At 32.9% G+C, this 27,562-nt stretch overlaps 1 protein-coding gene across 1 annotated transcript; it reads left to right on the top strand.

Moving 5' to 3' along the window:
• The first annotated feature begins 4,488 nt into the window (after positions 1-4,488).
• Positions 4,489-12,040, top strand: LOC107895616 (amino acid transporter AVT1H). Its single transcript, XM_041078537.1, has 4 exons — positions 4,489-4,717; positions 4,798-4,884; positions 10,238-10,761; positions 11,492-12,040. Exons 1-4 carry the CDS (start codon positions 4,489-4,491, stop codon positions 12,038-12,040), a joined length of 1,389 nt encoding a protein of 462 aa, XP_040934471.1.
• Positions 12,041-27,562: the final 15,522 nt, after the last annotated feature.

Genomic DNA, 27,562 nt, shown 5'->3' with positions numbered 1-27,562 from the left:
CCATAACCTAAAAACAACAACTCACATGAATTAATAACATGATTTTCAACACACTCGACTGAGCAATATAATGCAACCTTTATTAATTAAACCCAATTTCTGAAACAGAACAACCCTAACAACGTCGAGAAAACTTACTCTTGGACGAAACAACAACTTAACAATGCCTAATTCGTTAGAGGAACACCAACTGTTCCTTTATCTTCTCCTAAAAGCATACCGGTATCATTAAAGCCAATAACTCAATATAAAAATCACTTATCTCTATAGAAAACCCAACATCTAACATCATCAAATAATAATAATAAACAAACCATTCTCTTACCCAAGTGAAATTGGAATACCGGAAGAGATTCACTCCACATACACATCAGAGTTAACCAAACAAAAGAAGAAAACACTAAGCAAACTAACAACAAAGGTGAAAGACCAAACAAGAAAGTAAGAGAACAAAGAAAATATTTGCAAATAGAAAAGAATAGAAATAGACGTGAAGCAAAAGTAAAAAAGAAATTGAGAGAGTTAGAGACGTGGGAGCAAATTTAGAAGGGTTTTTGGGAAAACAAAACTAATATTTTTTAAAAGAAAAATAACAATAACAATATAACTAAAACACACTAACCACCTCCTTTAAATTCAATCCTCGTCCAAATAGATTTCTAAAATCCAAATCTGACCCAAACACTACTAAATAGGCGGCACAAAGGAAATTAAGAAAAATAATATCTGCTTGTACACATAAGGGCTTGAACATAAGACTAAAGGGTAAGCTAAAACCTTACTACTAAACTAATAAGCTCATTCTTTTTTAAATTTACACAAAAATTAACTTAAGTCGAATGCTAAAATATAAGGGTTGAATAAAAAATTAACAAAATTTAAGAAATAAGATTTAAACCCAAAACCTCATACATACAAGTACAACACTTTTAAAAAATTAAAAACTTAAAATTTATTTTAGGGTGTTACAATTTGGCTGAGATAAATAATCAGAATTTAACTGAAAGAAGAAAATTGAGAAAATTTCATGATATGTCGTGACGTTGTTTCTACTTCTCCTCTGTTTTGTCGTCGTGACGTCACACGGCTCATCGCAATGTCGCTCTCTATTTGTATATTAATTTAATTGAAATGCAAGGCATACTTCACACATTGTTATTTGTTAGTTAGCATATTTCAACCGGAATCTGAATTTGTGTTTAATTAATAAGCAAATGAGCAGCAGATGCAGGGTAATGGGAATGAGAAAAGAATCTTGCACAAACCTTTCAACTGGTTGGCTCTCCCTAATTATCAACTTTCATGTTTAATGAATTTTTTACAAAAAGATTTATGCCCCTAAATAAAACATTTTAAGCATCAAAGGAATAATATTGTTGAAGACAAAATATATATGCTTGGGGAAGATTTGTAGATCCAAACTATAATAAATAATTAGGTAGCAACTATATTTGTTTTTCTTCTCCAAGCCTTTTGAATTACAAGCGGAATGTGCAACTAAATTTTTTTAAAAAAAATGTTATTAAAACTTTTAAAGATTATAGGATTTAACGAGAATTTCTAAAAATTTTGAGAATTTTAAGTAAGAGTTAAAATTTTTGAAAGGATTAATACAAATTTTTAATTCTTTTTTGAAAGATATTAATTAAAATTTTTAAGTGGCATAATTAGAATTATTAAAGATTCTATGCCCCAAAATTTTAGGCGAAATCCCATCTTTTTCACTCACTAAGGAATATTAATTTGGTATCTTTGTTTGCCTATAGTGCCTGTGCCACTGCTAAATTGATCGGATTGGAACAAATCTAATTTAAAAACCAATTTCAGTTTCAGGTTCAATGTAACCTAAGGATTTGAGGTCATTATTCCCTGATATGGTGGGTATACCATGCATTTAGATTGGGTTGATTTAATTGGATTTTAAAATTTTAAAATTATTTTATGTTATATTAATTTTATGTTTAAATTAATTTTGACTTTAAATAGTATCAGTTAGATCTTTTAATTTTTGAAGTAACAAGTATTGGTATCTAACAAAGTTGAACTTTGATCGTCTAGTCGAAAATATTAATAAGGAAAGAGATAAAAAATAATAAAAAATTTAATTATAATTAAATAAATTTATCAATATATATTTATAAGTCATCAAATACTTTATTATTTTGCTTATTACTGAATAGGGGCGAAGCCAGAAAATTTTTTTAGGGGGGCCGGATAAAATTTTAATTTTTATAGTTTATATTTTTATAATTTGTAAAGGATTAAATTAAATTTTTATAATTTTAGGTTGGCCAAAGTGCAATTTTACCTTTATTAATTTAAAATTTTTAAAAAAATTTAAGGGCCTAAAATGAAATTTTCTATTTTAGGGGGGCCGGGGCCCATGCCAGCCCCCCTGGCTACGCCCGTGTTACTGAGGTAGTTTAATGTAGCTCATTAACGGTGTATGAGAATTATGCACATCAAATAGTATTTATTGTATTCATTTAATATTCTTAACTTCATATGTTTTTTGTTTAAATTTCATTTTAAATACATTATTTCTACACGCATGTAAATATGATAAGATTTCTAGTCAATTTTACTTATGAATAAAGAGATAATATATATATATTTTTATTAAAGTGGTTGAAATTATATGTTTTACAAAATAGACAATGATAATTACAATTTACAATTTATAAATTAAAACAAATTAACAATTTAAGTTGTAAGTATTATTCTCTATTAATTCTTCTATAAAATTATACTTAATTTAAGTACTTGTTTTGATATTTTTTGTTCAAATCAATTTTGAGTTGGGTTAATTTTAAATTTAAATGGATTGAAATTTGAATTAATAAATTAAAATTTCCCATTGGGGTTAGAATTGATACAACATGCAGTTAGATGTCATGTAAATACCAACACGAAAACTCATATCAGAATGATGATTGAAGTTAGCCTTAGTAATTTAAATTGTTATGATATATTAGTATCTATATATAAGGAAAGCCTTAGGGCCTTTCACAATCGACATCTGATCGTGTTTTTTTTTTTTTACAGGCAAATGTTACGAGTAAATTCCAATCTCTTTACTTTTTTAGATGTAAAAATAGTTTAATTTTAATTTTATCATTATATATCGCTCAAATTTTTTATTTAATCTATCTATACATGTATAAAGGGACGACCTAAGGCACCTGTCTTCTTCTCCTTCTTCTTCTTCTTTTTCTGACAGTGAGAAAAAAATATTAAATTTCAGTTTTAATCTCTATTTTTTATAATTATATAAGAATGATTAAATTTCAATTTTAATCACTATATTTTGTTTAAATTTTATATTCAGTTTCTACACTTTAATTTTTACATAATTTAGACATCCGCCCATTCTTTTTTCTTTTCTTTTGACATGAAAAAAATAATGGTTAAATTTCAGTTCTAATCCCTCTACCTTCTCAAGATTATATAAGAACGGTTAAATTTTAGTTTTGAGTCTTATATTTCACTCAAATTTGAGATTTAATCTCTATACTTTATTTTGACATAATTTAGAACCTGACTGTTCTTTTTTTTTCCTTTTCTTTTCACATGAGAAAATAATGGCTAAATTTCAGTTCTAGTCACAATACTTTTTTAAGATTATATAAGAATGATTAAATTTCAGTGCTGATCCCTATATTTCACTCAAATTTGAGATTTAATCTCTATAATTTTGACATAATTTAGATTAAAATGCTGAGGTGAACTTTTAAGAATTATTAATATCGTTAAATTTTTTTATTAAATTCAAATTCATTATAAAGTCATTTTTTGTTACATGGATGTCAAGGTATTTTTTTTATTTTATTTCAAAATGTTACATCAATAAATTTAAAAGAAAGATTTCAACAGTATTAACAAATTGACCTATATTTTAAAATTAAAAAAGTAAAGAAATTAAATTCTTGAAAATAAAAGTATGAGAATTAAATTCAAAATATATGAAAAAGCACAATAACTTTGAGCTTACTAAAATATTTAAATTTTTACTCTATAGTTTAGTAAAAAGAAATTAAATAATCAATCTAATGCAAATACTAGTATATTAATTAAAGATAAACCAACTTGGACAATCACTGTAAAAAAAAATGAATATCAAAATTTATTTAGATATATAATATCTTAAAAAATATTATAATACAAAAAAACAAAATATCTACCCAGTTGATCTTATGACTAACTGCTACAGAATCTTGCAAATAGTACTTATGGCATTACGTAGGTTGGTTTCCTTTTAAAATATACATTTATAGATTCTTTATTCTTCTTGTTATTTTTCAGTATCTTAACTCTACAGTAAGATTCTCCCACAATTGTTCTGAGTGCAGTGTATGTCAAACTCCCTTTTGCTATAAATTGAGTTCCTTAGAAACAACTTAAGCACGTGTATCTCCTCAAGTTTAGGGTGATCCACGCTTTGTATTAGATTCCTATTGCCTCCAAACTTGTTGGAAGTAGAACTAAAGTATGCTGGGAAAGTTGAGGAAATCAGTGGCAAAATTGCCATTCCATGAATCAAACTTGGCCTTGAAACAGGTGAAGTGTGATGCTTGTATAGAGGAAAATGGAGTGTGTAAATGCGATAATGGTGACATCGAGGGCATGGTGATGACAGAAGATGCTGCTGATCAACAAGCTAGGTCGGGGAATAGCTCTTTTCTTCATGCCGTCTTGAATATGAGTGGCATGCTCATAGGTAATTAAGCCTTCCTAATCCTCACCATGTTTATTTATCTTCATTTCTTCATTAAACATATATATGCATGAAACACGCAGGTCTTGGTCAGTTGTCAACTCCATATGCACTAGAAAATGGAGGATGGGGTTCAGTTTTCCTGCTTGTAGGACTGGGGTTTATATGTGTTAACATTAATGGAAGACAATTAATAATGGTTGCCATTAACCTTAATGGGAGACAATCAATAATGACAACCACCAACTTTGGAAAAGTGGCAAGGGATAATTTTTTTTGGTCCTTGAGATAATGGGCTATTTATTGTTTGGTCCTTGAACCTCAACTATAAATAGGCCTTCTCATTTCTCATTTCAATTCATCCCAACCAATCTTTCTCTCTTAGTTTTCTTTTTCTCCCATTTGAGAATTCTTAAGGAATTCTATTTGTTTGTAATACTTTGAAGATAGTAAAGTTATCATCTGGTGTTAGTGCCCGAGGACGTAGGTATAATTTACCGAACCTCGTTAAAACTCTTGTGTTCTTTCTTGTCCTATTTTTCTTTCAATATTTGAGGGTATAATAGTAGTATTTAATTGTGCTATTAAATTACTATAGAAGGGATATTCTGTCTAAGGAAAGACTTGGTATTTAAGAGATCCATGTGATCCACCTCTCTTCCCTGGGAATTGAACTTTGTGTGATTTTTTAGTACAATAATTTACACGCTTCCGACCCTATTGGAACAACAAGTGGTATCAAGAGCCGAAGGTTAATCGTAGTATGCTCTGTGGTTGCAGTTTGAACTGATTTTCCACATCAGAAAAGATTTCCTTAGGTATATTGAAAGATTATGGAGAAAATGGTCGGTGTAGGAGCTTCAACATCGTCCATGTGGACAAGACCGACAATTGCAAATGCAAGATTGGCCATGGAGATCTTTGATGGCACGGGCCATTTTGGTATGTGGCAAAGTGAGGTTCTAGATGCCCTTTTTCAGCAGGGTCTAGACATTGCCATTGATGAAGAGAAACCAGATGATGTACAGGAGAAAGATTGGAAGGCGATCAATCGGTTGGCATGTGGCACAATTCGATCATGCCTTTCTCGAGAGCAAAGGTATGCTTTTTCAAAGGAGACTTCTGCAAATAAGTTGTGGGTGGCACTTGAAGAAAAATTTTTGAAGAAAAACAGTCAAAATAAGCTCCACTTGAAGAAAAGACTGTTTCGCTTCACATACGTCCCAAGTACCACAATGAATGATCACATCACCAAATTTAATCAGTTAGTCACTGATTTGCTGAATATGGATGACACATTCAAAGATGAAGATTTGGCTTTGATGCTGTTGGGGTCACTTTCTGAGGAGTTTGAGTTCCTAGAAACTACTCTACTTCATGGCAGGAGTGATATATCTCTGAGCCAAGTCTGTGCGGCCTTATACAGTTATGAACAGAGAAAGAAGGACAAACAGAAAAACTCAATCAGAGATACAGCAGCTTTAGTAGTCCGAGGTCGTTCATACACTCGGAAGAAAACTCAAAAGGGGAGATCAAAGTCAAAGTCCAGACTCGGGAAAGATGAATGTGCTTTTTGTCATGAGAAAGGCCACTGGAAGAAAAATTGTCCAAAGCTGAAGAATAAGGGAAAAGCTGCTGTAGATGCTTGTGTTGCTAAGCATGATACTAGTGACTCTGAACTATCACTGGTTGCATCATCATCGTCGTTCCATTCAGATGAGTGGATATTGGATTCGGGTTGTACCTATCATATGTCCCCTAACATGGAGTGGTTCTCTGATTTAGTAGAACTAAATGGAGGAGTTGTTTATATGGGCAATGACAATGCCTGTAAAACTGTTGGGATAGGTTCAATCTAATTAAAGAATAAAGATGGATCAACCAGAGTTCTGACTGATGTTCGGTACGTGCCCAGTTTGAAGAAAAATCTCATCTCATTAGGAGCCTTGGAATCCAATGGTTCAGTTGTTACTATGAGAGATGGGGTTTTGAAAGTGACATCTGGCGCACTTGTGATATTGAAGGGCATCAGGAAAAATAACTTGTATTACTACCAAGGTAGTACAATTATTGGAGCAGTCGCTGCAGCTTCCGGCAACAAAGAATTGGACTCAATACAGTTGTGGCATATGAAGTTGGGACATGCCAGCGAAAAATCCTTGCAAATTCTGGCAAAGCAAGGATTGTTGAAAGGTGCAAAGGCTTGCAAATTAAAATTTTGCGAGCATTATGTTCTGGGAAAGCAAAAGAGAGTGAAATTCGGTACTGCTATCCATAATACAAAAGGTATTTTGGAATATGTTCACTCAGATGTCTGGGGGCCTTCCAAGACACCTTCATTGGGAGGAAAACACTACTTTGTTACTTTTGTTGATGACTTTTCCAGAAGAGTTTGGGTGTATACCATGAGAACTAAGGATGAAGTGCTTAGAGTTTTTCTTAAATGGAAAACTATGATCAAAAACCAGACTGGCAAGAAAATCAAGCGGCTTAGGACGGACAATGGAGGGGAATATAAAAGTGATCCGTTCTTCGATGTGTGCCAAGAGTACGGTATTGTTCGACACTTCACAGTTAGGGATACACCACAGCAGAATGGATTGGCAGAGCGTATGAATCGAACATTGCTGGAGAAAGTTCGATGTATGTTGTCCAATGCTGGGTTGGGCAAGCAATTTTAGGCTGAGGCTGTGACATACGCTGGCCATCTTGTTAATCGTTTGCCATCATCTGCATTAGAAAGAAAAACTCCTATGGAGGTATGGTCTGGAAAACCGGCTACAGATTATGATTCCTTACATGTGTTTGGAACCACTACATATTACCATGTGAATGAGTCAAAGTTAGATCCGAGGGCAAAGAAAGCTCTCTTTATGGGAATCACTTCTGGAGTGAAGGGATTTCATCTTTGGTGCTTAAGCACAAAGAAAATGATCTGTAGCAGAGATGTTACCTTTGATGAATCTGCCACATTGAAAAAGGTAGCAGATAAAGATATTCAGACGAGCAATACTCCACAGCAGGTGGAGTGTACTCCAAAATAGGTGGAGTTTGAGCAGATGGGGATTTGCCCAATTAATAAGTCAAATTCTCCAGCCACAATGGAAGAATTAGAGGTTGAAAAGGTTCTGACCCAAGAACCACTAAGTACACCAGAACCAATTGCAGTTGCAAGGCCACGGAGAGAAATTCGTAAACCTGCTCGATTTACTGATATAGTGGCCTACGCCCTTCCCGTTGTTGATGATATTCCTATCACTTATCAAGAAGCAATGCAAAGCTTAGAAAGTGATAAATAGAAAAGCACCATGGATGAAGAAATGCAGTCTCTCCTGAAGAACAATACTTGGGAATTGGCGCAATTACCGAAAGGTAAAAGGGTAATCGGATGCAAGTGGGTATTCGCAAAAAAAGATGGATCTCCTAGCAATAAGGATATTCGCTACAAGGCAAGATTGGTAGCTAAAGGCTACGCTCAGAAGGAGGGAATTGACTACAATGATGTATTTTCCCCTGTTGTGAAGCATTCCTCCATTAGAATTTTGTTGGCCTTGGTAGCACAGTTGAATTTGGAGCTAGCTCAACTTGATGTTAAGACGGCTTTCTTGCATGGTGAGTTAGAAGAGGAGATCTATATGACTCAGCCAGAAGGATACACAGATGCTGGTGGTAGAAATTGGGTTTGTAAGCTTAACAAATCGCTATATGGATTGAAGCAATCCCCGAGGCAGTGGTACAAGCGATTTGATAGCTTTATGAGAAGGCAGAAGTACACAAGAAGCAAATATGACAATTGTGTATATTTGCAGAAGCTGCATGACGGATCTTTCATTTATCTACTCTTGTATGTTGATGATATGTTAATCGCTTCGAAGAGCCAAAATGAGATAGATAAGCTGAAGGCTCAGTTGAATCAAGAGTTCGAGATGAAAGATCTAGGTGAGGCCAAGAAGATTCTCGGCATGGAGATAAGTAGAGATAGACCGAGAGGCAAGCTCTGTTTAAATCAGAAGCAATATCTGAAAAAGGTATTACAATGTTTTGGTGTAAATGAAAACACAAAACATGTAAGTACCCCACTTGCTTCTCATTTGAAACTTAGTGCTCAATTATCTCCGAAGACTGAAGATGAAAGAGAATATATGGCGAAAGTCCCATATGCTAATACAGTTGGGAGTTTGATGTATGCGATGGTGTGTACGAGGCCTGACATTTCACAAGCTGTTGGAGTTGTGAGCAGGTATATGCATGATCCTGGAAAAGGACATTGGCAAGCTGTGAAATGGATTCTACGGTATCTTCGAAAAACCGTAGATGTTGGTTTAATTTTTGAACAGGATGAAGCACTTGGTCAGTTTGTAGTTGGATATGTTGATTCTGACTTTGCTGGTGATTTAGATAAACGTCGTTCAACTACGGGGTATCTGTTTACTCTTGCCAAAGCCCCAGTGAGTTGGAAGTCTACCTTACAGTCTACAGTAGCTGTGTCTACTACAGAGGCAGAATATATGGCAGTTACAGAAGCTGTTAAGGAGGCTATTTGGCTTAATGGATTGTTGAAAGACTTAGGAGTTGTTCAAAGTCACATAAGTTTATATTGTGACAGTCAGAGCGCTATTCATTTAGCGAAAAATCAAGTCTATCATCCAAGAACCAAGCATATCGACGTAAGATATCACTTTGTGCGGGAAGTCTTTGAAAAAGGAAAAATTCTACTTCAGAAGATTCCGACAGCAGATAATCCCGCAGATATGATGACCAAGGTGGTAACAACAATCAAGTTTAATCATTGTTTGAACTTGATTAACATCTTGAGAATTTGAGCACCTTCAGGTGTATGGCGCTCGAGAGCGCATTTGTAGGCACTACAAAAGATAGCTTTATCGAATTTGGGGAGTTGAAGGAAGTGCGTGAAGATGTGATTATCCTAATCAAATCTTCAAGGTGGAGATTGTTAACATTAATGGAAGACAATTAATAATGGTTGCCATTAACCTTAATGGGAGACAATCAATAATGACAACCACCAACTTTGGAAAAGTGGCAAGGGATAATTTTTTTTTGGTCCTTGAGATAATGGGCTATTTATTGTTTGGTCCTTGAACCTCAACTATAAATAGGCCTTCTCATTTCTCATTTCAATTCATCCCAACCAATCTTTCTCTCTTAGTTTTCTTTTTCTCCCATTTGAGAATTCTTAAGGAATTCTATTTGTTTGTAATACTTTGAAGATAGTAAAGTTATCATCTGGTGTTAGTGCCCGAGGACGTAGGTATAATTTACCGAACCTCGTTAAAACTCTTGTGTTCTTTCTTGTCCTATTTTTCTTTCAATATTTGAGGGTATAATAGTAGTATTTAATTGTGCTATTAAATTACTATAGAATGGATATTCTGTCTAAGGAAAGACTTGGTATTTAAGAGATCCATGTGATCCACCTCTCTTCCCTGGGAATTGAACTTTGTGTGATTTTTTAGTACAATAATTTACACGCTTCCGACCCTATTGGAACAACAATATGCACCTATACTTCTCACGTTCTCGGAAAATGTCTCGATAAGAATCCCAAATCGGAAAGCTTTGCAGATATAGGAGAGAATGCATTTGGGAGAAAAGGAAGAGTTTTAACAACAACCTTCATCTACATAGAAATATTCATGGCCCTTGTGTCTTACACTATTTCACTCCATGATAATCTGATCACAGTGTTGTCAGGGCCCCAAATTAAGCTACCAGGGGTGCCTAATCTTCATACATCTCAGCTCATAACTGTGGTTGCTGTTTTGATAGCACTTCCAAGTCTATGGTTGAGAGATCTTTCTTCTATATCTTTCCTTTCATCAGGTGGTATCCTCATGTCACTCGTTGTCTTTATATCAGTGGTCTGCACAGCTGCTTTTGGAAGTGTTGAGGCTAATCACAGCATACCCTTTTTACATGTGAAAAACATTCCTGCCATATCCGGTCTTTATATCTACAGTTATGCTGGCCATTTTGTTTTCCCCAATTTATACAAAGCCATGAAAGATCCATCCAAGTTTACTAAGGTTGATACCTACTATCCTTTTATCTTTTGTTATATATGTTTTCAACATATAAACTACTGTTGCTGTTGCATATAATTTTAATCATCCAAGTCAAACAATCTCAAGTGGTTACTTTCAGTAAATGCTTAAATTATTGCTCAACCTTTAATTGCTCAAATAAAGATTTTCTTTTACCTATTTTAACTCGATTTATACAAAAAAAAAGATTTTTTTTACCTATTTTAACTCGATTTATACAAAAAAATTAAGTAAATTTTGATGTATTTAGAATAAAACACGTAACACTTAAATCAAATATTGTTTGAAAAAAAAAATTATCAAAATATAATTTGAAACTTGCTATTCGACATTTAATAAATACTTATTTGAATACTTTTAAAAAAAATTTGCTCTTTATTTGAATATTTTTGAAAATATTAGACCTTTATTTGACCAAGGTTGGACTTTCATTTGAATATTTTTATAAATGTTTCAATTTTATATGATAATTTTCAATGGCTCGATCCTTACATAAACAACCCATTTGAACATTTAGCCCCTTTTTTCTTTTTACTTTCCGTTTTATTTCATCAGCAGGGAATCTGCTTACGCCTTGGGTATTCCTTGATTCTGAACTTGAACTTGAAGTTAGAATCTAAGAATCAAATGTTTATTCATGCATGAAGCATTTTCTACATGTACAGCAAGAATATTGTTAACCGATCACCTTATGTCTGCACTTTGATTCCAGGTATCTATTGTGAGCTTTGCAGCATGCACACTACTTTACACTGCTCTAGCATTCCTGGGAGCCAAGATGTTTGGGCCAGAAGTCAACCCTCAGATCACCCTCAGTTTGCCCCGACATCATTTTATCACAAAAATTGCATTATGGGCAACTGTGCTAACTCCCATGACTAAATATGCACTTGAGTTTGCACCTTTTGCCATTCAGCTTGAGAATAACTTACCAGATTCTCTGAGTTCTCGCATGAAGTTGATCATAAGAGGCTTCGTAGGCTCTATTCTCCTTCTAGTGATACTATCCCTTGCTCTTTCGGTTCCATATTTCGAGCATGTGCTGAGCCTCACTGGCTCCCTCGTAAGCGTCTGTATTTGCATGACTTTTCCCTCTGCTTTCTACATCAAGCTTTCATGGCCTCACATATCCAAACCTGTCCTCATTCTTAACCTTTCCCTCATCGCTTTTGGTTCAATTCTTGGAGTACTTGGAACCATTTCATCAGCAAAGATGCTAATAAAAACCCTACTCAGAGCTCACTCGACACGGGTCCGTTAATCTTGCTTGTTGGATTTCTCCATTTTCTCACTTGCTTAATAAGGTGTCCTTCTGATAGACGAGTCAAATAGTATTTGAAGCATAAGAAGACGACTGCAGCTTCATTTTGCTCCATCATATTCTTATCTTTTACCATACTATTTATCAAAGAAGCCATGCCAGTGTTGATACCAGGCGGTTGAACTTTGAAGGGATGTCTTGTTAAAATCTTATTCTCTATTCATATAACATACTAACACTTGAGTATGTTCTTCAGAAGTGAATTTTTGTTTTTACTTTTACACATAACACATAACTGAAAAGGCGTAAATTGACCGCTGAATACATAATTAAAAATGAGTAAACTCAATTTAATTATGCTTAAATTTCTATTTTCATCTCTTAACTTTTAAAATTTATAAAATATCACTCAATTAGTCATTTCTATTTCCATTAAGAGGATGAGTAATAAATTTAGTTCTCAATCTTTACTTATTATGTTAAGTTGATCATGATTTTTTAAAAAGATAACTCTCAACATTACAGATTATTTTAATTTGATAATAATTTTAAAAAATTCAAAAATATATATAAATACATAAATATTTTCAAAAATATATAATAAATTTAAATATATATAAATTATAAAAATTATAAAGATAAATAAATAAAAAATTAAAAAACATATTCTTATATTACTCTTTTTTTTCCTTCTCTTTTCTTCTTTTTTTCTTTTATTTTTTTTTTCCTAATTGAGACTGAAAATTCTTTTTGAAGCAAAAGTAAAACCCCCAATAATAGTTACTAATATTTGAAGAAAACTCAAAAGACAAAATATGTTCTATGGGATAATTTAGTGGCCATTATTGTTGCATTTGGCATCCCATCAAAATATGCTGCTTGAAATTGAAACTGGTGTTGATCAACTAAAATCTAAACAAAGAGAGCTGAAACGTTTTTTAAACTGCAAGGAACCAAATTCCATTTTCACAAAAAGAAGAGGAGAAAATGTTTGGTTTGATAATGGCATTTTGTTGTATGACTTATTGTGGGAAGGGCATCGATCTGTAAGTTTATCATTCATTTACTGCTTTTTTAGTACTGCTACCAATGTTTACAAAGGTCTTCCTTTTGTAGGGTTTTTATTATTATTGAATTTTGGTTTTAATTTGAGGAATGATAAGGGTTTAATAAGTATGGATTTTATTTAGTTTGTGAAACTATCATATGGATGTTGATTAATATTACTTTTTTCTTCCATTCTTATGTTCGGTTCCTGAGAAAGGAAGAAGAATGCAATCTTAAACTTTAAACTTTGCTTCCTTTTAGGAACTGTGATTTGAGAAAGGAAGACATAATGAAGGTAGATATAGGTAGTTGATTTTCATTTAAGCTTCAATTTTACACTCAGGAATCAAATTGATTTCCACTTTAGAAGAAAGGTCTTTCGTGAGAATATCTCACTTTTATTTTGTAATTTTAATTTACAACCCACACTCAAACTCCCACCTTTAATTAATCAACCAACATTGAAATAAATCAAAAGCATGTAAATATGAACAGCTTACCATTAAAAATCTAAAAGTTTTAATAATTTATATATATATTATAAGTTTTTTTGAAAATATTTATGTAATTTTATTTATTATTTTGATTCTTTTTAAAATTAGGAGATGATATGTAAATGTTTAGGGTTATTTTTTAAAATAATGATTAAATTGACAAAATTTAAGGGCTAAATTTGTTATTATACAAATTTTTGAATTGCCACCTCACCCTCCGTCAAACATGAAATGAAGAAACACAAACAAATTTGATTAGTTAGGTAACCATTTTGAAAGTTTTAAAAATCGAGTGAGTAAAAAAAAAACTTTAACATAATTGGTGACCTACAATGTAGTTTACCCATTAAAAATTTATATATTTTGAATAATATGATTTATAATAAATCAATAAAAAAATAACTTTGGATTTTGGAAGATCATTTAATATTTTTTATTGAATGATTGTAAAGAATAATAAGAGTTGAACCGCTACAATTTTATTGTCTTTTCTTAGTAAATAAATTATGTCATGATTAAATTAAATCTATAAATTAAGATAGTTATTAATTTTTTAAAAAAAATTGAAAGGTAAATTTTTATTAAAAATAGAAGTAAACACAATAGAGATTCAATATAACATTCATTAACTAAGTTTAATCGATAACTCGAGCAAAAGAGGTCAAGATTAGTCACTTAAATCAATAAGTTCATAAATCTTTATGATTTATATCTTCAGACACTTCAAAAGTACTTTAATTAGGTTTTGTATGTATTTTCAATCATTTTTGAACTTCCTAAAATAGGATTAAACTGTGGTCATTCGAGGCTTGTTCAAACCTAAAACAATGAAAACTAGGCAACTTAAAGGCTAAGGCAGAGGTATTGATACCTAAAGCTAGGTATCGTACCTAGGTGCCATTACTATTCATTTTAACATTCTGACTTCCTATGTGTTGATATCCATTTGTAGGTATCGAAACTTGAGAGCAAGGAAGGCAAAAACATGTCTAAAACCACTTCAAATCATACCACATTGATCTCTAATCATTCCCGAACATTAACCAACATTTCTAAACCCTAAATACATCCAAATATCATGCAAACCAAGTATGCTCCATTAAGATTCATATAACTATCAATAGAGTAAATTTTGTCTAGATGCCACCCACTATTGTACCGTATACATATGTTGATGTCCATGCCATTTCTAGTCACAAAAATATAATTTTCATGCTCTTCAAGCTGTTGTTTGGTGATGAAATGTACTGTGGTTGACAACTTCTAATAGGAACTTCAGAATGATCTTCTACCTATAAGTTAGAAAACAACGTGTTAAGCTATATTGTAACTTAATAAGTACATAGAGAATGCAAGCTTACCTTATCATTATTTTACTTAAACATGTAAATACAAATAATATAACATAACAATTTACTTAAAACAATATTATAACTTTAACTCTGGGCAAGAGCAAAGCCAATTTTTTCTTTTGGGGGAGGGGCGGAACTACGTTGTATATTTTTACATTAGTAAAAATGCAAGTTTACCACTTTAATAGTCTATATCTTTATCATTTTTAAAGGATTAAATCGATTTTTTATCATTTTGGGAGCCTAAAATGCAATTTTTCCGTTATTAATATAAAATTTTATAAATTATAAAAGGTTTAAAAGGGTAATTTTTCCATTTTAGGGGGGTCGGGGCCCCTGCCAGTCCCCTAGCTCCACCCCTAATTGTGTGGAGCCCTACATAGATTTATAAGTACCAAGACTATGATGTTGACCATGTAGGAGCATTTGAATTGTCACACACCATTCTTTATCTCTTGAATAATTATTTACTTAAGTATCAAATGGTGTCTTGAAGTACAAACTTCGATGCCATCTAACATGTTTTCTATCTTTTAGACCCATTAAAGCATCAACTAGTCCTTTTCCGACCATTCGTAACAATAAACCTCAATAAATTTTATTAGTGGAATTTAAAAGCTTCATGATTTCTTAAATAATTTTCCTATATTATTAACCTTATATCATGTAGATATGATGCTTGCAAATGAAGTCATGTCATACAATCACACCCCACAAACATTATGTTTGTCATTGAATCCACATGTACATCAAAATTCCATCATTCAAAACAAAACTCCCAACTTAAATATACTATTGAGCTATGTTCTCTCTCTGCTGCCATATAGTTTGTTAGTCTTTTTTTTTTAAGATAAGATTTGTTTATGCACAGATATGATAGTGTTGATTGACAAGTTTAGTTGGTCTTATTTTGCATACAAGTAACTTAAATTTGTAAGTTACAATAAATGTACTTGTAGTAGTTGTGTTTGGTGAAATTTTTTGGATAAAAGTCATAATGTTTGACAAAATTATTATTACAAAATATTGAACACCTTCTTCCTTTGTTCTTTTTTGTTTTCTCTCAATTTGAAACATTAACAATTGGTAATCGGAGCTGTTATATTTAAGGGCATGAGCTCTTTGTTCTGTGTTCTAATATAAGGGCATAAGTTCTTTGTTCTGTGTTCTTTCTTAAAGAAAATTCTGCTTGAACTGCTATTCCTATATCAGGAACACCTCCACCTTCCATCTTTGTTAGAGAAAACTACCACATTTGGGTAGTGAAGATGAAGACTTACCTCTAGGCTTATAATCTTTGGGATGTTATTGAATCAAATAAGGAGCCAACACCTTTGAGAGCCAATCCTAGACTAGCTTAGATTAAGCAGCACAATGAAAAGTGTGCCAAGAAGTATAATGTTATGTATTGTTTGTAAAATGGTGTGTCTGATGTGATTTTCACTAGGATTATGGCTTGTGAAACTCCTAAACAAGCTTGGGACAAGTTAAAAAGAGTTTCAGGGGTCAAAAATTACAAGGCAGCAACAACTTATAAATTTGAGGAGAGATTTTGAGAATCTAAAAATGAAAAACAATTAAACTATCAAACAATATTTAGATAGAATCATGGTTATTGTTAATAGCATTAGACTACTTGGGGATGAATTTAGCGGTAGGAGAATTGTGGAAAAGGTTATTACTACTCTCCCTGAGAAGTTTGAGTCTAAAATCTCATCCCTTTAGGATTCAAGAGATTTGTCAACAATTTCACCACCTGAGATGATAAATGCACTCTATGCTCAATAGAAAAGGAGAGCAAACAGGCAAGAAGAACATTCAAAGGGTGCATTTCAAGCTAAGAGTAAAAAAAATGCAAGTTCTTCTAATAGTAAAGGAAATAATAATTGGAATTACAAAAGGGAGAAACCAATAAGATACAAAGATAGTGCAAGAGATGATGGAAATAAGAAGTATCCATAATGTTCACATTGCAAAAAACTACTCATTTGGAGAAATATTGTTGGTTTAGGCCAGACATAAAGTGTAGATCTTGTAAGTAGCTTGGTCACATGGAAAGAGTTTGCAATAATAAAAGGCAACAACAACAACAAATATGCAAGCTTAAGCTGTTGAGGGGAATCAAGCTTAGGAGGAGTTGATGTTCACTACATCTTGCTTTGCAACCAATAGTAAAACTAAGACCACATGGCTTCATGTGAAAACACATTAAAGGTGATTGACAAAACCTACACTTCAAGGATTAGAATAGGAAATGGGCAATTTATTGAAGCAAATAGAAAATGGGATGTTTTAATTGACATTCCAACAGGTACTAAAATAGTTTCTAATGTACTTTTAGTTCCTGATGTTAATCAAAACTTGCTTAGTGTTGGTCAATTGCTAGAAAAGAACTATTCAATTGCTTTTAAGAATAGAAATTACATGATTTATGATACATTTGGTTGTGAACTTGTGTATGTTTCCATGAATGAAATAAATTTTGTTTTAGACTGGTATTTAGTAGCCTCAGGTGCTTATGCTAGCTTTGTTGATGAAACACATTTGTGAAACAAAAGACTGGGGCATTGTTAGAAAATCGGGTTTGGAAAATGCAATAGAAAATAAATTTTGGGAAAATTCAGGGTTTTTAAAAAAAATCCAAAAAAATAACTTGGTTGTTATATCTAAAATTAACACTTAATCAAAATTGTACATTTTTTATTCGTCTAGTATGAATGCTTCGACCGAGTAGTCTTCTCTGTTATCCTCAAACTCACGTCTGTCGAGTGTGGGTTCGCTTCGAATAAAAAAATTCACAAAATTTACCAGTGGGGTAATTTTGTAATTTCTCTAAATATTTGGGCCTAGTTGTAAATAAGAAAAATATCTCTAAAAATTTTCTGAAATAATTTCTTTAGATAATTTTCTCTCTACAACTTTCTCTTGAATTCAAGTGTGTTAAAAATAATGACCCAATGCTCTCTTTATATAGGGAGAGTTTAAGAGTTCAACGATGATTAAACTTAATCATTTTAATATTAAATTAATAAAATACTATTAATATAAGTATTTAATTTAATTTAATATTAAATATAGTAAAATAATTTTATTTTTGAATAGTTAATTTGAAATCAAATTCTCTGGTAGAGTTCTAGTAGGACTGTAATTCTTCCATTACTCAACCATCAAAGAACCACCACCGCCAACCATTTGTCGGCCATGGAATGCCCTCGTCGCAACTGTTGGTATCCTGAGTAGGTACGGTTGTTGCCAATTCGGTCTGGATTAGTGACAGCCCAACCAGTTCAGTCCAGCCACCATTTGGACCGTCGGTCTGGTTTCACATACTAGGCCCAGTTCGACCATTTTTTGGGTCTTGGTATCGGTTTTGGGCTCTCGAGCCCAATTTATGATTTCAAGTCCAATTTTCAAGTTCAATTGTCCATTGGGCCAATTGTCTAACTTGGAAATTAATTTCCAAAAATATCATATTAATTTTAATTAATTTGATTAATTTAATTTTACTTGATCAAAATTAATTTTCTAAAAAATCATTTAGATTTTCTAAATTAATTTTTCAAAAAAATTCTTTAATTAAATCTCTAGTTGAATAATTCTTACGACCGCCCAATTTAATTCCACGTCGAATAAATCGACTTAATTAAATTATTTCCAAAGTCGTAGAATTTACTTCTAATTCAAATGCAGTCTAATCAAACTTTTGTTGACTTAGCGGAGGGACCAATCAGACATATACAATTGGACTCTAGTAATTGCAATTATGTCAAGAAGTATCGTTTCCGAAAATTTGCAATTACTTAATAATTGTAACACCCCTTATCTGTAACCGACGCCAGAACAGGGTATGAGGCGTTACTAGACATAAGCTCACAAAATCTTACAAAACCGGGACATAAATTTTCGTCCAAATTTAAAACTTTTCACCCACATGCGCATCGTCCCTTATATGGGCCCACGAGGCCCAAAACATACATTGGGAGCGGTTCGGGACCAAACCGAGAACATAGAAAATTTTTCACTAAACAGAGTCACACGCCTGTGCGGGTGGGTCGTGTAATCCCACACGCCCATGTGGCTTGGGACACGCCGTGTCCCTCTTTGTTTATGATGTCATGAACAAAATGTGGTCACATAGCCAAGGCACACACCGGTGTGCTTAGACCGTGTGGACAATTAAATTTCATAATTTTTCCATAAATAGGTGCAGACTTCACACGGCCAGGGCACATTCCCATGTCCTATGGCTGTGTCTCTCACACGGCCGAGACACATGGCCATGTCTCAGCCCGTGTGTTTACTACTAGGCATTTTGTTTGTATTAATTAGGGTGCAGGGGACACACGACCAGAGCACATGCCCATGGGGCGAGTCATGTGTCACACGCGGTCTAAACACATGCCCGTGTGTCTACCCGTGTGGAAAAATTTAAGGCTATATTCCAAGCCATTTGCCACCCTTATTTACACAACACATTCATGGTTCCAAAGGTACTTAAACTCTCTCATGAATCTAGTTTATGTATTCAATTTCTCAACACTTTAGCCTAGATTAAGGCTTCATATTATAACAACTCTATTGTATCAAACACACATGTATCCATGAGCAATAATTATTAAATTTGCATGCATGCATTTTCATATCAACTCATACACACACATAGTGATCATCATCATTCAGCCATCATCCACCAAGATCCATACCATAATGGAATTGGCTCATACATGCATAAGTGAATAGGTTTACAACCTAATAGTCATTGGAAGTCATATCTCATGGCCTTATACAAAATGAATCATAACACCCTTATAAGTAAACACATTAACTAAACTAATATGACATATAACAAAACAACCAAGTTCTTATACATGCCATGCTCAAAATAAAGAGACTAACTATACCCAAAAGATCTGATTGATAGTGTGATCGAGTCTCCGATGCCTTTTGATCCCCGAACTAGCTTGGTGAAACTATAAGAAAAATGAAAAGAGAGGGAGTAAGCATAAAGCTTAGTAAGCTTGTATGTAAATAATAAGCAATGAAAATATGTAATTTCAACACACACATAACATCACTTAATTCATCACATTCTCCATAATCACTATAATCATATCCTATCTCGACCAAATCTCACAATGTCTCATAGAACTCAAGATCATGATTTTTCCATTTTCAAATTGTATCATTCCATATTCTCAATAACTACGAGATTGGCGTACTTACCTGTACCCACTCAAGATAGTTATACCTCGTCGTTCTTTATCATATCCTGGGACTACCCATTGAACCGCTTGGAATACTAAGGGTTACTTAGGATATCATATACACAAGGTAGGGTGCCAATGCCATATCCCAGATATGGTCTTACATGAGACCACATAACGATACCAATGCCATGTCCCAGACATGGTCTTACATGAGATCACACATATTGAAGCTGATAGCCCAGCTATGGTCTTACACGATGTCTCATTATGATGTCAATGCCATGTCTCAAACATGATCTTACATGGGATCACATAATGATGCCAAAGCCTTATCTCAGACATGGTTTTACATGGGATCACATGTCACTGCCGAAGCCATATCCCAGATATAGTCTTATACGGGAGCTCATCCACTCAAATGTCAAAACGATGATACCCTAAGTATTCTCGAGGTTCAATCAGCTTATGTCACCCCAATTCTTTAACAAACAACATCAATGATATTCACGAAGACAATTAAACCATTCGTATAACATCAAATATTAAGCACAATGCTAAATTAATTACACACAAACTTACCTCGGTACAAAATATGGACAATTACTTCGATTTAGTCGAAGATCTTGCTATTTCTCTGGTCTAGGCTCGGACTCCGTTTTTCTTGATCTATAATAGAAATTTTCACTTATTTAATATCCACATTATTCAATTTAGTCCAAAAATCATACTATGGCAAAATTACACTTTTACCCCTAAATTTTGACATATTTACACTTTTGTCCCTAAGCTCATAAAATGAAATGTGTCCAATTTATTTGTTACCCAAGCCTAGCCGATTCATATTCCTTCTTATAAAAGCCCACATTTTTCATCAAATAACATTTTTGACACTTATTTTTGCATGTTTTACAAATAAGTCTTTTTGGGTGTTTTCATGAAAAATCACCTAGGAAAAGTTGTTTATCTAACACTAAACTTTCACATTCCTTCATAAATCATCAAAATACATGCATGACACACATGGGTAAATTTTTTAACATGAACCCTAGCTTAAAACAATGGTAGAAATAGCTAGTTCAGGTTTCAAAGATCTCAAAAACATAAAGAACATTAAAAACGGGGCTAGGATGTACTTACTATCAAGCTTGAAAGGATGAAGAAACCCTAGCTATGGTGACTCTTCATATTTGACATAAGCATGAGAAGGATGACGAGATTTTGGCTTTATTTTTCCTTTTTATTCTTTTATTTATCAAAAGACAAAAATGCCCTTAAGGCCTTCCTTTAAAATTTTACCCATGCATGCCCATTCTTGTTCATAAAAACAGAAATTGGGTAAATTTCTATTTAAGGACCTCTAATTACTAATATAAAGCCATTTCATACTTAAAACTTCTAGAATTTTTAATTTTGCAACTTTTGCAATTTAGTCCCTAAAGTTAAATAGGACACTTTACACATAAAATTTCTTCATGAAATTTTCACACAGGCATGTAATCATATCATAGACCTCATAAAAATCACAAAATAATTATTTCTACTTCAGATTCATGATCTTGAAACCACTGTTTTGACTAAACCCTAATTCAAGATGTTACAATAATGGAGTCAGTCCATAAGAACTACCATGATTGAAAACTCCTTATTGTATATTCTTTTACAAAAATAATTTTCCAACTACTTCTTTTAATGAACTCGTCATGTTTGTGTTTGTAACACCTCATACCCAACCTAGACGTTATGATCAAATCCTTAGGAATTACATACGTTCATTTGAAAACCAGAAACTTAAAATTTGAAAATGTTTCGTAAAACAATACTTGATAATGATATTTCAATTTTTATGAAAAATACCTTACTCTTTTAGTTCATTTTAAATCTGGATAAACAATTTTAAGATCAATTAACTATGGAGTGCAAAACTTAAGTTAAACAGAGTTTTGAAAACTGTAATTTGGTTTTGAAAACAATTCAGTGCATTGTAATCTGAAATAAAATATTCAAAACATGATAAAGCAATTCAAAATAAAGAATAAAATCCAAAACAAATAATAAACCCCAAAAAGTCCAAAATAAAACAGTCCAGTTGAAATTAATTCTTAAACTTAACAAAATTAAGGAAACAACAGTTTGAACCAAGCTTTTGCTATGCCGATCCGTCCTAAGTTTGATAGTTACATGAGAGAAAAACATACAAAAAGGGAGTTTATGAGCTCAGTGTGCATCACATCTAAAACAGCAAATCAGTTGCATATAAGTTGACAAATAGTATTTCAGATTTATGCTTATATACAAAATCAAACGCAAAATTAGATCCTACCCCATTCGCTACACACCATCTCCATCTAACCCTGCAAACCAAATAAGATATCAAGTACCCATCCAACCCCACACACCAGTAAGTGAGTGTATGTCAGTTTCCAAAAATGGTGCAGTCAAACTATCAGATAATAATATGCAGTAAACCGTCAGATACAAATTCATGTGGCTGAGCCACCGGAACAGATATATGTTGTTTCAAACCACCAGATAAGGCAAATAATTGAATTGCCACACTTCCTCTGTCACATCATATTCCCACCCCCAATGCACATGCAAATACTAATCAGATATCAAATGCATGTGTGACATACATGTTATACACATCAGATATCAAATGCTTTGACAAAAATCGCATCATGCTATACATACGCCATACATGTTATACATATCATGCTTTCAGAAATCAAATTTAATAGAAACAGAGTGTTAGATCCCGTGTTTTACAGTCTATTTACACAATATAGACCCTACGAAAAGGTTATATACAAATCGCACATCAAACACGAACCTAGGGTAAAATTTCAAAAAAGGCCTCACACGTTTTTATGGCCCACTCAACCTAACTAGCCTAGCCCATGTGGCCTACACGGCTCAAATAGCCCAGACCTTGTGTCTCACACGGTCAGCCACATGGTCGTGTAACGTCAACAGTAGCTTTTTTGGCATCGCACCATCATTGTTTTTCAAGTTTTTCATTACACACCTAGTCAGTTTTTGATTAAATCAAATGGAAAGAATTCTAGTACCTAAACCAACACTTTAGAACGTGAGATTTGACAATGATGTTCTAAAATTCTGAGTCTTTAACTATATCACAACAACAGACAAAATATTCCTAAACCAAAATTCAGCCTAACAATATATCAATCACTTACCCTTGAACGAAACAACAGCCAAAATGAACTCCTCAGTTAGTCGGAGGGTTAATTACTGCTAAATCTTCACCTAAATAGAATTTCACATGGTCAAAACCATAGTCACACAACGAACAAAAATCATAACCCAAAACATGACAATCTCTGTAACCAAATTTGAAATTTAAAAACATAACCTTACCACACACGACACCTTGTAATACAGAAGGAAACATGAAAGGAAAATCCCAAAAGTAGTGAAAAGCATAACAAAAGAAGAAGAAACGACAAGAGGAAAATCTTGTGATCAAAAATTGAATTTAGAAGAAAAGGGAAAACAAAACAGAAACTTGTAGGAAAGAACAAAACTAACGTGAAAGTGGAGGGGAAGAGAGAGTGTGAATTGACAATTTGAGGGAGAGAAGTTTAGAGGATTATGCAAATTTTTTTTTAAAGAAAGAATAAAAACAAAAGAATAAAAAGAATAAAATCTTAACTATCCAAATCTTATTAGATTTCCAAATTTTGACCACATAGCCTACACAAACAGATAATAGCAAAAATAATTTTCCTTCGCACACACAAGATTCGAACATGAAACCCCTGGGTAAGCTGAAGCCTTGCCGCTGAATCAACAGACTCAGTCAATAATTAGTTGCGTAAAAATAATACTTAACCTAGAAGTTAAAAGATAGGGAATTGAACAAAAGTTAACAAAATTCAAAGGAAAAGGATTCGAAACTAAAACCTCTCGTAACCTACTCACAACACCTTACCATTGAACCAAATTAAATCACTTTGATAAATTCTAATAATTCAAAAACTAAAAAATTTGAGGCGTCACAGTGTTAGCATCATATGATATCCTTGAATCATTTGATTTAAATTCGTTCACTCAATACAACCTTATTTTATCTCATTGTCACCATTGTATCTTCTCAATGATTAATATGATCATTGTCAACAAATGCCTATAATAAATTGCTCGTTCGAGAACGAGCAACTCATGATTACGTTCCATATTAATCAATCCACATAATGCCATTAAGAGGATATTGTTAACTCTTTAATTGAGCTATGAATTTTGCTATTTCTAGTAAAGCCATGTCATACACAGTCATGTCCCAACATATCGGCTATCGGCTCAATCATCTTTAGAGCATAAGCCTTCACTTATATCAAAGCACATGAGTTACATACGTATAGTTAGTGACTAACTCAGGATTTAGGTAAATCACACCATAAATGTCACAAGTGAATTAATTCACAAACAGATTTAGAATTAATTCATCTTGGGTCTAATCCAATGTATCATTCTGCCAATGTATATATCTATGTCTCTACCAGTAGATTCAACTACTTCGATAGCCAAGATTACTCATCTCCTCAATTGGAATTATAGACGACATAATAATCCTTCTCAGTATTTGAATCAAATGATCACTTTGATTCTTTTACGGGATTATAGACTCATTTAGATTATCTACAGAAGTAAGTTGTCTTTCTCATAATGTAAACATTCTTACAATACCACTTATCATTAGTTTGAACTTAGACAATCAATGAACTAATATTTGCTTGTCACAATTTCGTTATGCATGCAAAATATGAAAGATAGAAATACAAAAGACACAATTGTGAAATGTGAAATTTATTTATTCATCGTTCAACTACATAGAAAATAATTATATGTTTACTATAATATGGGTACATTTCCCAACAGGCATGCGAACTACAAATCACTTTGTCATTTGTACAAAAATGGTCTTATCGAAAATATGTCAAAAGTGGTTAAGCATAGTGAAGTGTGTGGACTGTACTAGTTGGGAAAGCAAAGTAGGTTTTCATTTCCAATTAATAAAGTATGGAGAGTAATAGATAAGTTGCACCTTGTCCATACTAATGTCTATGGGCCGATGAAGACATTGTCTTTAAATAGAAGGAAGGACTTCATCTTGTTCATTAATGATAGTACAACATACTGTTGGGTTTATTTCTTGAAGTTCAAGTCTAAGCTCGCTCAAGTTTACTGGAAGTTCAAGGCTATAGTGGAATATCAATCCAGTTGGAAGTTAAAGATCATTAGATCAGATAATGGGACTCAGTATACATTTGACAAGTTTGAAAAGTTTTGTGAAGAAGCTGGTATTAAACAACAATTAACCAACACTTGTAGTCCTCAACAGAATGGGGTCAGTGAGAGGAAGGACAAAATTCTTGTAGACATGGTCAGATGTCTTCTGTTCGAAAGGAACATGCTTAGAAGTTTTATATACCTCTGTGTATTTACTTAATAGGTTACCAAATAAAGCTATGACAGGAAAAACACCTTTTGAAGCTTGGTTTGGATTCAAGCGTTCTATGTCTCACTTAAAAGCTTTTGGACGCATATGCTATACTTTTATTCCAAAAGTGAAAAGATATAAACTGGAAAAGAAATCTCAACTTGGAATGTTTGTTGGGTATAGCAACAATAAGAAGGGATATAGGATTTTTTATCCTTTAACTGATAAGGTGTTTGTAAACAGAAATGTTAAGTTCAATGAGCAAGCAGCTTGGAATTGGGATAAACCTGAAGTTGAGCCTTTTAATAAAGGTTAGTTTGATTCAAATTTCTTACTTGATGAAGTGGAGGTTCAAGAAAATGAAGAATTAGATGATGAGTAACCTATAAGAGGCACTCGACCAATCTCTGATGTTTATGAAAAATGTGATATTGCTGTTATGGAGCCTAGAAATTATGAGGAAGCTACAAAAACCCAAGGTTGGAAAGAAGCCATGCAAGCTGGAATGCCAATGATCCACAAAAGTTAGACTTGAGAGTTTGTTGATAGGACAACACATAAAAAGTTATAGGATCCAAATGGGTGTATCAAACCAAATTGAAAGTTGATGGTTCTATTAACGTATTAAAAGCAAGAATAGTGGTACAGGGGTTTATCAATAGTTTGGTATGGATTATTCTAAAACTTTTACACTAGTAGCAAGGTTAAACACCATTAGATTGTTACTAGCTTTGGAAACTCAAATGGAATGGAAGATACATCAACTTGATATTAAATCGGCTTTTTAAAATTTTTTTAAGAGAGAAATTTATGTTAAGCAACCACAAGGATTCATTGTTGAAGGAAATGAACCAAAGGTGTATCGACTCAAAAAGGCCTTATATGGCTTAAAGCAAACACTTAGAGCATGGTGTGACAAAATAGACAATCAATTGTAAATTTGGGGTTTGAAAGAAGCCTAAGTGAGCCTACCTTGTATGTGAAGAAGTCAAAAAAAGGAACCTTGTTGATAGTGTCCTTGTATGTTGATGATCTATTGGTCATAGAGAGTAGTGAAAAATTGTTGTTTGAGTTTAAGAAACAAATAGAAAGTGTGTTCGAAATGTCAGATTTTGGTGAAATGGAATACTTTCTTGGCATGGAGGTTCTACAATCACAGCAAGGAATTTTCATAAGTCAACAAAGTTTTTCATTGAAGATCTTGAAGAAGTTTTGTATAGAAAATTGTAAGCTTGCTAGTACACCTGTTGCTCAAAGTGAGAAGCTTAGCAGCAAAAATGTTTTTGAAAGAGTCAATGAGAATAGTTATAGAATTCTTATTAGATGATTGTTATATATTACAACAACTAGACTAGATATCATGTTTGTTGTGAGTTTATTATCAAGGTTTATGCATTCTTACAATGTTTCACATTTTAAGGTAGCTAAGAGGGTGCTAAGGTACATAAAAAGGACTTCAAACATGGAGTTTGGTTTAAGAAGGCTGAGAAACTGAGATTTATTGGATTTACAGAGAGTGATTGGGCTGGTTTAGTTGATGATATGAAGAGTACTTCTAGCTATTTTTTTACAATTAGATTTGGTGTTGTTTCATGGAGCTCAAAGAAGTAAGAAACAGTTGATTAGTCTACTACAGAAGTAGAATTTGTTGCAACTGCAATAGCTGTTAATCAAGTTATCTAGCTAAGGAAGTTATTGCATTATTTGAATTAGATTCAAGATGAAGCAACATAGATATATTGGGATAATCAATATGCTGTTGCAATTGCAAAGAACTCTATTTTTCATGGAAAGATAAAGCATTTCAAGATTAAATACTATTTGTAAGAGAAGTGGAGCAAAAGAATGAAGTGAAACTGGTTCATTGTAGTTCAAAAAATCAGTTCACAGATATTTTGACTAAGTCTTTTAGTATGATCATATTTGAGAGTCTAAAGGAGCAAATTGGTGTTTGCAACATA

The sequence above is a fragment of the Gossypium hirsutum genome, chromosome A10 (genome assembly GCF_007990345.1).
Source record: "Gossypium hirsutum isolate 1008001.06 chromosome A10, Gossypium_hirsutum_v2.1, whole genome shotgun sequence".
Taxonomy (NCBI): domain Eukaryota; kingdom Viridiplantae; phylum Streptophyta; class Magnoliopsida; order Malvales; family Malvaceae; genus Gossypium; species Gossypium hirsutum.
The sequence above is the reverse complement of the archived record's forward strand: the minus strand, read 5'-3'. Positions and strand labels throughout refer to the sequence as shown.